This window comes from Dermacentor variabilis, chromosome 10 (assembly GCF_050947875.1).
Source record: "Dermacentor variabilis isolate Ectoservices chromosome 10, ASM5094787v1, whole genome shotgun sequence".
Lineage (NCBI taxonomy): Eukaryota > Metazoa > Arthropoda > Arachnida > Ixodida > Ixodidae > Dermacentor > Dermacentor variabilis.
Window position 1 is genome coordinate 65,406,105 of NC_134577.1, and position 12,194 is coordinate 65,418,298.

The 12,194-nt window shown below is 50.4% G+C and overlaps 1 protein-coding gene across 1 annotated transcript in view; it reads left to right on the forward strand.

Annotated features, from left to right (window-relative positions):
- The window catches only part of LOC142559590 (isoprenyl transferase-like), a 31,060-nt gene that overhangs the window by 8,437 nt on the left and 10,429 nt on the right, over positions 1 to 12,194 (forward strand). The window contains exons 3-5 of the mRNA XM_075671173.1: positions 707 to 849; positions 5,994 to 6,116; positions 8,553 to 8,657. Of these exons, the coding sequence (XP_075527288.1) occupies positions 707 to 849; positions 5,994 to 6,116; positions 8,553 to 8,657 (371 nt within the window). The remainder of the gene's footprint in view (positions 1 to 706; positions 850 to 5,993; positions 6,117 to 8,552; positions 8,658 to 12,194) is intronic.

Genomic DNA, 12,194 nt, shown 5'->3' on the forward strand with positions numbered 1-12,194 from the left:
AAGATGTGATGATAGAAGCGAATTTTCTTTATCCAACAATGAAACAGAAGGACGGCTGTCTTAGTAGCACCGACATTTTGTATACGCATAGGAATCAAACCGCGAGAGAAATTGCGGAAGCATACTGGATTAAGAAACCAAAAAGAAAAATGCATCAGCCATCCTTGTGTTTCATTGTTGGATAAAGAAAATTCGCTTCTATCATCCCATCTTTAACACATTTTATTGGAAGTGGTTGTTTCATGCACATTACTGTTTTTGTGTTGACCGGGTGGCTTTGCTCCACGTCTTTTTATAGACGTGGACCAAAGACGTGAACGTAGACGTGCTCTGTTGACTAGATCGCGCCGACCTGTGGGTATTTAATCAGGTGGTTCTTCAAAAATAAAACTAGCTGTTAGAAAGCGCTCGTCCTTGTGTTGCTCCTATTCTTCGTCCGTGTTTGTTTGCGCACAAAAAGTTTTAAGATGAATCTGTTCCAACTAGGCGACTCGCAGTTATGCTTTAGTTTTGTATATTGAGTTTCCAGGCGTGCTTTTTTTTTGCATGTTTTGTGCGTGTGGCGGTGCGCGTATTTATATTTCACTTCTCGTCATTTGGAGTGGCATGCTACAGGCGTACAGCCTCGTAAATCTCTCTAGTTCTCATTAGAATGCCGCTTCCTATATGTCAATACAGCACATTTTATTCTCTCTCTCTTTCGCAGCTGCGGGAATGGTGCTTCCATGCCGGAGTGGATGTCATAAGCGTCTTCGTGTTCACTGTGCGCAACTTAAGCCGCAACGCGTTCGAGGTGACCTCTGCTCTGGACCAGGCGAATCGGATACACGTCGAAGTCGTGAACAACGTGTGAGCGGCTGGAAATTCAGCAACCAGCGCTTCACTGGCTCGCTGTGCGCTTGCTAGCGATTGCGTAGCCACTGCGCTGTAGATACATGCGACCCTTGCCGCGCAGTGTTAGTAATAAGACTTCCACCGTGAATGTTTGACGAGATACAATTAGGAAGAACCGCTTGCAGGTGGATGTTTACATTATGTTCTGAATGCGTATTCAATGTATACCTCACTAAATCTTCACATTAAGAACCATAAAGGAAGTATGACGCGAAAAGTTACTATATATAGTATATTTTCGCGAATATACTATGGATTTATAAGGTGAACATGCGCAACTGCATAGTGCTTATACTGACATGGTGGCTCAGTTTCCATGACACGTTGAATCGCATATCTAAGGAAGATGTCAATTAATATTAAATTATTCTTCTACGTCAGTTGACATCAAAGTGTTTAACGCTTATGCAGGGCAGTATTCGTTGTCTATAAAAAGGCAGCATTTTCACGGTGTTATTGTACAATAGAGACAATGCGTGCTCTTTCACGTTTCTTAGGCGACACGGGCCTGGACTCACGCTTGTGATAACAGTTATACAATGTGTCCTTCACCTCGTTCCTCCCATTATCATCCCCCATTGTGACCCTTTTTCTTCCCCTCTTCCCCTTCCCTTACGTAGAGTGGCAGGCCAGATGCTCCATTTCCCGGCCGACTTCTCTACATTTTCCACTCATTAAACTACTTCTTCTTCTTTGCTTGGGACACATTGAAGGATGCGGGCGGTGTGCCCAGAAGGCAGATTACATTACGCAAATCTTTCCTAAGAAAATTCTTTTTTTCTCCCCTGTCAAAAAGCCTAGACTATTACAAAGAAAATATTGAAGTGGTATACCAGTGATTTTGAAAGCCTTGCCCGGCCATTCACTTAGTGTTGCCAATATATTGCAAGATAGGACGTGAGCCCTATCCTGCGTACTGCAATAGCGAGTTCTGAGACTGAATACGAATCGAATAGTGCCAGAAGCGCACCGAATCGAATATTAAACACAGAAGACTACATTTAGGACGAATTCGAAGGAACCCTGAAGATTTGTTTGTCTTATTCGGAAGAATAATAGGCAACATCATCGGGTGCATCCACATATCTTTCTAAATATGGTAGATCACATAAAAAAATTTATTTAGTTGAACTTTATAGAAAAAGGAGAAAAGAGACGAAGCGCCGCGGATGAGGAATGTAGGTGGAGGCGCGCTGTGTTTACCTCCTCTAGCAGTTGCTACAGGTTTTGTTTGCGATACGCACGTACCGGCTTCGTCGTGTGGTAACTTCCTGCTCGCGCGCCGCGCGCTGTGTGTGCCAGTGAAAGCATGCGAAAGTGAGCCGAACATGGCGGCTCAATCTCGCGTGCACAAGGGAGGAAAGGGGTGAGGAGGCGCGCCGTCTTCCGTCGCGCACACGGCACCGGGGGAGGGCAGGGAGGATGCGTTACACTTCACCCGCGCGCTGTCGCATCGGCTCTAAGTGTAAATCTCATGCAAGCGATTTCGCGCACGACGGCAGCAAGCGACGCGACGGGGATGGCTGTCGTGTTCGGTTGTCGCCTACAAGTCGTGCCACACGCGAGCGACAACTTTGATCGACGTCACCCCGCTGTTGTCGATACGAGGACAGGAAATACGAGCCGAAACTGGCGCGACGTGCGCTTTATTAATTTCAGTTGATATGTTTTTCAGTAAAGAGCAGCGCAAGACATTTCTGAAGGTCCTGCAGTATGTTCTTATCCTTGCACGTGTCAAATTATACGCTTGCTCGTTCTGTGCGACAATCGGTACATCCAGTTCCGGTTTCGCGCTATTCGCTGGTCAATCATAGCACTTCCGGGCGACGAGCGACGGATTCTAGATTTCTAGAACCGAGCTGTCGATGGGCAAGAACGAGCGATCTGTTCGCGCGACGGCCCGTTTCGTCGCTCAGAACCGTCGCTCAAAGGCGTTGCGCACAATATCGCTCTCATGGGGTTAAATGCAAGCGATATGCTTTGGAGGGCACAGTCTAGATGGGTCAATGGCTCGTAGCTTTGCGTGCGCTCTCTTCTCGTTGCTCAGGTAGCGTTGAAGCGATAGACAGCACGAAGAACAGCACCTTCGCTCGCTGCTGCTGCCGCAATTCCTCACGCCAGCGTTTTGACAGCGAGCGTCCGCGGTCATCGAGTGTAATGTGTTCATGTTTGCCTGTGCGCTCGCTGACACCATGCTTGTCAATTTAGTTAATAAGCAAATGTTTACACAGGGGAGTTCTACTCCGGCGGCTGTTGCGTTGGCGTGGCCGCGCGAGCCCCCTGTCTTTAATAATATCCGCGATGCGGAGAGTGTAGGCGTCTAGGCGCACAAAGGGCCGATAGCTTCGCGTGCGCTACAGCACTCATACGCTTGCGCGTCACCCGCATTCAGCAAGTGAAGCGTCACTAACTATTTTGCCGCATCTTGTTTTCGCCTCTGTCCACAGACGCTGTGAGCCGCGGGTCTCCTATAGTGTGCCTCCAGAATCGTTAGCGGACACACCGAATGTTCGTCTTAACCGAGGAATACGTCTGAGGCGGTTCGTCTTAAGCGGATTTGTTTTTTTTTGTTCTATTCATTGAGCCTATGGAAAATCAAACAAACGTTCCCATGTTGGAAAAAGGACACAGCGCAAAAAAAAAAATATGGGGTTTTACGTGCCAAAACCACTTTCTGATTATGAGGCACGCCGTAGTGGGGGACTCCGGAAATTTGGACCACCTGCAGCGCAAAAAAGGCAAAGACACGGGAGGGCGACACGCACACAGCGCCGTGTCCTTTTTCCAATGAATCACCAACAAGGCCAAGCTTCCACGCTAAGTTCCCATGTTCTTCACTGCGAGCGAGAATTCGGCTTAACCGAGTTCGTCTTTACGAGAGTTCACTGTAGTTTTCGAATAATGAACAGCGGTTATCGCAATTAGTGTAAAACGGCATCCACATCCAAGTATACTTAAGGTTAGCAAGTTTCTGTCATTGCACAGTACGTTATTAAACTTTGTTTATTAAAGTTCAAATGAAAAATTAGAAGCAAAGCAGTAGTTTCTTCGCACGCACACAGCTCTTCAGAGTGTGCGAACGATCGTTTTCCAGCCTGTAACCTACGGCTGCCTAAGTGACGTGGCCAGCTCCGCTACTCAAGTTCTCATGTTTTATGTATACACTACTCTAGTGCGGGTGACAATTTACCACACTTTTACTTCAAATTTATGTTTGCTTGAGTGCAGTGGACGTTCTGAAATGTTTTGAAAAATAATCGTACTTACGGATAGTGGCTATCGGATTCGAAGACCGAATCCAATAGGACACTGCGATTCGTTATGCGAAAGTTTCGCATATTCGCACTCGCCTAGACAAGAGCCATGAATGCAGTTTCCGCTAAAGCACCTCTAAACACACGTTTCGACCAAGGTCTTGAAGGAGCGCGAAAGTAACAATAGCGATATTTATTTTATTCTGCGTTAAATAAATGTCCTCGACCTCTGAACCTTTCGAATATACTGACAAGCCTTAGGGCTCCAGAAATAATACCCGCTTTTCCAAAAATCCAGTTTCGGTTTGTTTCCCAGGGGGTGTGTGTATTCTGACGGTGTACTTACAGAGGGTGCCAGTTCCACGCTCATTAGTCTTAGAGGCTTTGCTGCGGTAGTAAGCACAGCAATGTAAAATTTGGAGGACGCCTAAGCTTCGCCTTAAAGGGTGGAACGCAACAGCATTCAAAGATCCCTGACTGGTTCTCGCGCTTCCCGGCAACTGCAGCGTATGTAGCGGTAATGTTTACTGGGAAATACTCGCGGCGAACGCTATGCACAAAGGCGGGCTTTCTGGCAGAAATACAGCCTCATGCATGGGCCGCGATGCGGCGGAGGCGAGCGCCATTTGGAAGTGCTTCAAGGAAGCGGGTGGGCCGCACCGTGGACTCCGAGATATTTACGCGCCGGCGCGCGCTAATGGCGGACGCCGTCGCCGGTCTATGTACTGTAGAGACGCTGCAAAAGGGCTTTGTTTGAACTTTCCCTTAAGAGAATTATGTTTTCTTGTATAATTAAATTACAATAGGAGAGATTGGTTGTGTGTAAGTCATAGTTTACGACTTTCCCAGGTATTCTAGCTTGAGAAATTCAATAAGTTAAGGCAATTCCCTGCATCACATGGAGGGCCTGGTTATGCGTGGTTCGAGAATCTTTTTACCGAAACGAAGCCGGACGCTGGATTTTCTGAGACACGGGATTCTTATAGCTATCGCGTTAAAACATGTCACGTGGAGTCACTGACTATGGCGTCCTGCTGGTGAGCAAGGGGTCGCTCGTTCGACTACCTCTCGCGGCGCCTGTATTCCGATGGAAGCAGAATGAAAAGAAACGCTCGTGTGCACTCAGATTAATGTGGAAAAGAACCCCAAGTAGTCACTTTTATTCCACAGCCCTACTCCCCTCCCCCACTCTACCCTCCCTTCACAATATCGTCTCTCACATCTCTATGTGACTTTTGGACGTAAAACCAAACAATCTGATTATATATAGTAATATAGGAAACTCGAGAACGTTGAAAAACACGAATACTTGGGTTTAACTTTTACATCAGATTTACGCTGGAACACACAAACAGAAAATGTGTGCATCAAATCGCTGAAAGCGCTGTGGTCATGGAGGCGGAGCCTCAATCGGGCAACCCCTGAAATTAAATGACTTGCTTACAAAACTCTAGTTAGACCAATTATATTGAGTATGCTAAAATTGTTTGGGACCCACAAACCATAACTAACTGTTTTAAACTTGACCGAACACAGAGGCTAGCTGCCAGGTTTATATTTAATAAATATCGTCGCATCCATTTTCCAACAGAGTTATGTCAATTAGCTGATCTACCACCACTTGAGCTCAGAACTAAATACGACAGATTAAAATTCCTTTTCGAAGGTATTCACAATCAAGTAGATATTAAACCAGATGATTATTTTGAGCTTCCTTTGAGCTTCCTCTGTTTCTTTACGTACACCTACGCAGCCTCAGCTTAGTTTGACAGCAGTGAGACACGTCTGATCAAATGGTCTCGCCTGAACCTGCTTACAGCGTTTGCTCCCTGCCCACTCAATCAGGGGCGTCTACCGTGCCAGGGGAATGCAGGTTGGCGCCTGCGGTGACCTCGATCTGCTGCCCTATGAGTTGCGCTCCAGTCTGGCGCGTGCTGAAATTGCCACTTCGAACATGCGCGAAAACTGGTGAGTGGCCGTTATGTCGCTTGCTGAACCACCACGGCTTTGCGACTAACTAAAACTATTTCTTACAGCTAATATCTACTGGTGCCAACGCTTCGTATACATTTGCGGAGCCGTTTGTACTGCTTGCGTTGCCCAGCCTTAACGTAACCATAGAACACGTTCGTGAAGTGTTCAGCAGAAGTCTGAATCAGTAGTGATTGGCAGTAGCAGAACGTCCGCCATGTAGTACACTTTACGAACACTGGAACACCAATAACGTGAACAACAACGCAGGTAAGCCGTCTTGTGACACTACCTTCAACAGTTACGAAGTCTTGGAAAACGTGTTTGCGCTGGTTCGTAGTTACCTTTGAAAAAAAAAGGGGGGGGGATAAGACGAATCACATACCCTATAATTCTTGCCCGTTACGGCGCCTGTGCGCAAGCACCTAGGTAGACCATCAGTCGTTCTAATTACTGATCTGTCTGCTCTAGTTGAAGTCAGCGTCACGACATGGCACCACCAGGGTTGCTGGTCACATCTTTTTCTCCCTTTCTTTCTCTCTCTCTCTCACCGACGTTCCGGCATCATGCAAACTGTGATACCTTTACAGCATCGCTAAAACACTCTAGCAGACACTGGAATACAAGATATTCGCCGATTACGATACTTCCCAATGCGAAGTTTGAGCGCCGCTGTAAACGTGTTTTCATACCGAGACCGAATTTACCGACCCGACTGGCAGTGGGCCAGTGCCGTAAGCGCCTTCGCGAAATGGAGGGAGGGGGGGGGCACTATTGTTACGCCGGCATGACGAGCGGCATCGGAGCCAGCTGTGGATTTGCACGGTGATTCCATATGGGCTGCGGAATTACGCGTTCTTTCCCTCTCCCAAACCACGAAGAAGCAGAACACGACGACAGCGAAGGCGCGAGCAGTGGCACGAACAGTGTCGGCGCCAGTGTCGGCGTCTTGCGTCGGACTTCGTTTATAGAACGGTCAGCACGAACCACAACCACGCAGGCCCTCCGCGTGGTGCAGAAGCGTTACTGAAGCAATTCAATTCCTCGATGTAATATGGGCCAGAAAATCGTAAAGTACAACTTAAAAACAACACGCAGGCATGATAGCGTCGAATTGTAATTTGAATATACCAGAAAAAATAATTCTGTTAAGCGGAAACTCAACACATAAACCCCTTTTCCAGCGTTTCTACCATTCATAGAGCGGCGCGCTGCTCTCGGTTCCTTGCGACCACGCCATCAAGATGGCGCTCGCCTCAGCGCATCCGCGGTCCTCGAAAGAGGCCGCGTTTCTACCAGAAAGCTCGCCTTCGTGCATAGCGTTCGCCGCCAGCGTTTCCCGGTAAACATTACGCTTACGTAATCTACAGTTGCCGGGAAGCGTGAGAACCAGTCGGGGATCTTTGAATGCTATCACGTTCGACTCTTAAAGGCGAAGCTTAAGCGTCCTCTAAATTTTTTTATTGAAACTACGCACACTGAGAATGCAACACAAGCGACATTGCAAACATTTCCAATGGAAGTTGGCGTTCAAGTACACGAACCTCCATCCTGCACGCTTGGAATTTCAGTCAGCGTGATTTTTGCGCAGTGCTCATCTGTTTTACGTTTTTTTCAATGTCTGCCGACCTCTTTTCGTGAAATGTATTTAAATTAGTGTAACTAACAGGTGTCCAACAGGACCGCATCAATCGGTGGAAGTCGCTGAATTCTCGTCTCGCACATCTTCTGTAGTTATTTATTTTTTTCGCCACAGGATGCAACATTTTTTTGGAATATCTTTCCTCCGTCAATTTGCTGAATGCGCCACAGTTTTCCTTCTCGCATACTCTCGATGGCGTGAGATGGTGAGTTACTGACTCCATATCCTCTATTTGTACTGCCCGTAATTGAATCGTTGGCTCTAACCTTTCCTTGAACTGTACATCGCACAAACTTTGGATTATTGAATATTTCACCTTATCTCATATTTGTGCTGCCAGTTGTGTAAGTAAACTATTTTTGTTGTCGTTCAGCAAGTTGGTGATTTCTTTAAATGCGCTCCTTATTGGCTGTTCTTATTTTTAATTGTTGATATTTTAGAGATACTGGCGCATTTAAGGAGCGCCAGTTACTAATTTTCAGATATAACTGGCACGTTGTAAAAATTAATAAGATCATAAGAAGGCACTGAAGAAAGAAAACGTAACGAAAGTGAAATACTGAGAATTCAAGTGATGGGTCACAGATACACTAAATACAGCTGAGAGAAGAGATGACAAGAAAACACACTGGAGATTAAAGTGAGCTAGACACAAAGACAGAAAGAACAAAGTCAGGTTGTTGCTTTCTTTTCTTTCTTCTTCCCACACCTGCCTCATGCCTCAATATCAGTGTCAATATAATAAATACATCCAACTTCGCCTGTTCATCACATTCACTCCTCTGTTCCAGCCTAAAGAAGCAAATATCCTGCGCCGCGTACAACACCACGCACCAGATGACCAGGATGGCTCTGCATCTGGCCAAGGCAGTCAAGGAAGGCGTCATCCGGTCAGAGTGAGTGGGGACATTCGATTTGTAAGCGAGAAAAGGAGTCGTGCCATAAAGAACGAATATATTTACGTTGAAAGGCTGCTCAGGGAAGCACTCTCAGGTCAGTCAGTGTTGCACCTTAGTTGCAATGTGAGCTTTAAGGCATTCGTTCGCTGTGCACCGGCGGGTTTCCCACTTATCTTATTTTCCCGCCACGAACTCCTTCAACCATTCGCAGGTCCTTCAGGCGCAACTGGTCAGCAGGGCTGTGAGTCGATCAGGATAGCTGTACGCGCTTGTTGGTACGGCATAGCTTACTTTGTTGTAGCACAAGCGGAACAAGGACAAGAGATGCGTCAGATGTGCCTTTATGTTGTCCATGTTCAGCTTGCGCTACAACAAAATAAGATGGGCTGTGAGTGTTTATTTCTCACTCGGAATAGTGGCAAACGCGTTCAAGAGGTTTAAGAACAATAATAAATGTCGTCACAGACCATCATGCCGTCTGTTGGCTCACATAATTGAAAGATCCCTCAGGCCGCCTTGCTCGATTCGGCTGCAAGAAGACTTCGACATCCACGTCGTGTACCGAAACGGACGCCAGCATTCTGTCGCCGACGCCCTGTAACGTTCTTCCTTGCCCGACAACATTTCCTGTTTCCAACGTCTCAGTCTATCTTTTCGTCCATTGACATTGGAGCCATCGTCTCCGAGTATCGCAAGGACCACTGAATTCCGTCACTTATCGACTTTCTCTCCGATTCAACACAACCGACAACTCGCACGCCGCGCCTTCGAGCTCACCATTTCGCCATTCGCGATGACCTGCTTCAATGGCATAATTATTACTCAGTGGTTAGTGGTAACACCTCGAAATCTCCGTCCCGAAATCTGCGCATCCTTCCGTGTTGATCTTCACTGTGCGTGCTCGGAGTCTTTTCTTATCGTGCGGCCGCCACTCGTCGCACACACCGTCGACACAATGCTGTGAACTACGCCATCGTACCCGTCACGCCGTCTTCGGACCTGCGCCGCCGGGGGCGAGATATTGTTCTTGCGCAACGCCTCAAGACACACTACGACGCGCTCATCGTGGTGAGCTCTTGAGTCGCCAGGACGGCTCCTTTTCGTTCCGGGTGGTAAGTATAGTGAAGACGACGAACGCAAGCCATCCATCATCAAGAGCGCAAGGAACGGGTTTGCCGCTCGTGCTGGGACTCTTGCTCATGTTTTACCGCCACGTTAGGGGCTCTCAGTTGACGGTCTGGCAGGGGAGACAACCACCGTTTTGTCACCGCAGGGCCCCGTGCACCCCGAGGCGCGGTTCCTGAAGGACCCGCCACGCCGGACTGCTCCGCGGCCGAAGCCAAAAGGGAAAAAGAAGAAGAAACAGAATCAGAGAAAGGAGCCTGCCGATGTCTCGCCTTCCTCTCCCGAGGCAACGGACGACTCGCGGCGCCAACCTGCTGCCCCGGTAACCCCTAGCGTGCCTGCAGCGGCAATACAGAGGGGGATACCACCTGCCCGTGAGCCAACGTCAGACGGCTTCACTCTGGCGCAGTCGAAGGGGGACAGGCGGCGTGCACGGGCCCTGGAGACTGCTGCGCTCCCGGTGGACCCTGCGGCCGTCAGCACGGTGCTCTTCCGTCCCGCGGCGCCTGGCGGAGCCTTCCGAGGAGCACCGCGCATCGCACTTGCCGCGGCCCTCTCTTCGCGACCCGGTGTATCAGCGGTTCGCGTCAACCACAGGCGCAACATCGTGGCCGCCAACAGCACCACCAGGAGTGCCTGGAGGGGTTGCTCAAGCTCACCAAGCCGCACGCAATCCCTGTGACTGCCCGACTACCGGCCGAGCGCGGCAATAGCACCGGCTTCCTGCACGGTGTGAGCGGGTTGCCTGCAGTCACGGACCCACTGTGAGCCATCGAGTCCAGCATCCCTGTGCTGACGACAACGATGGGCGGGACCTCCGTTTTGCGGGACCGGTCCACCCGGCGCCCGTACGCCTCTTCAAGCTCGGCTTAGGGGGAGGCCAGCCAGGCCCCGCGCAGTACAGTGTCGACAGTGCGGCCGTTTCGGGCACGTCCTGGAATCCTGTCAGTGGCCGACCGACTACATCTCCTGTGGCAAAAGCCACGCGGCGAACGTCTCCTGCCAGGCCGTACGCTGCAGTAACTGCGGGGGCTCCCACAGGGCGGACACTCCTGCTTGCCCCAAATGGCAAGAAAAAAGCAAGATGGCCACAATCATCGCTTCCTTCACCTCGCCATTGTCGAGGCCCGCTGTCAGGAGAGCAGTCCGCGAGGAACAGCGGCTGCAGCAGTCCTCACATCCGGCGAGGTCCTATGCCAGCGCGCTGAAGGGCCCCAGCCCAGAACCCAGGCCTCCGGTACCAGCCCCTCGTGCCTCCTGCCGCCAGGAGACACAGGACACTGCCGCACCTCCTGCCCAGACTACCATGGATCAGCTGGTAGCGAACCTGCTGCTCATCATGGAAGCAGTCAGCACCACGCTGCCGGCTGACCACCCGCTCCGACCCATCTTCCTGCAAGCAGTGGCTTGCCATCAGCCAGCGAACCATCATGGCTGATCAGCCAACAGCAAGGAAAGGTCGCCGCCGCCCGAGTGTTCTCCAGTGGAACACTAACTCTCTGCGGCGGCGACACGCCGACCTTTCCCGGCATCTCCTGCAGAGCGACTGCGACGTGCTTGCTCTGCAGGAGGTGTACGCGATGGCCGAGGACCTGCGACTCCCGGGATACACCGGTTACTCAGGCGCCACCACCTGCACGACACGCGGCTGCACGGACGCGCCGTGCCTGGACGACGCCCACCAGCCCGGCAAGCCACGGGCAGCCAGCTACGTTCGGTGCAACCTGGCGCACGCTGTGGTTCCAGTGGCCGACGTCGTAGGAGGCCCCTTCAAGTGTTGTGCTGTCACTGTGCGTCTCGGCTGCCAAGACACGACCGTGGCGAGCATATACATACGACCAGGAAAGCCATGGGACTCCTCCATCCTTGACCAGCTGGCTCTACGCCTCGGGAGGCAGGCAGTCCTGCGTGGCGATTTCAACGCCCACCACACAGACTTGGGAAGTCACCGCTGCTGCTCCAGCCGAGGCCGAAACCTCCGCGACGCCATCAGTGGAGCCGGACTGGTGATCTTGAACAGCGGAGAACCCACCTATGTCCGCCGAGGGGTGAACTCAGCCATCGATCTCTCCCTCACCACAGAACAGTGCTCCTACTCCTGGGACACAACTCCGGACACTTGGGGTTAGGACCACTTCCCCATTGTGATCACCTCTGTACACGGAAGGAAGCCAAAGACTAGAACTTTCCACGTCATAGACTGGTCTCAGTTTAGGAAGCACTGCAGTGAGGCGGCCAATCGCTGTGACTTTCTAGATGCCATCACGGAATGCGCCCAGGCGGCTACCGTTCAATGCTCTGCGCCACCGGACACCCCTGCCCCGGATCTCCGCCTACTCAATCTCCGTGCCTCCAGGCGCCGCACGGAGCGCAGAGCAATTCGTACAGGGAAGGCAGAGTACTGGACTG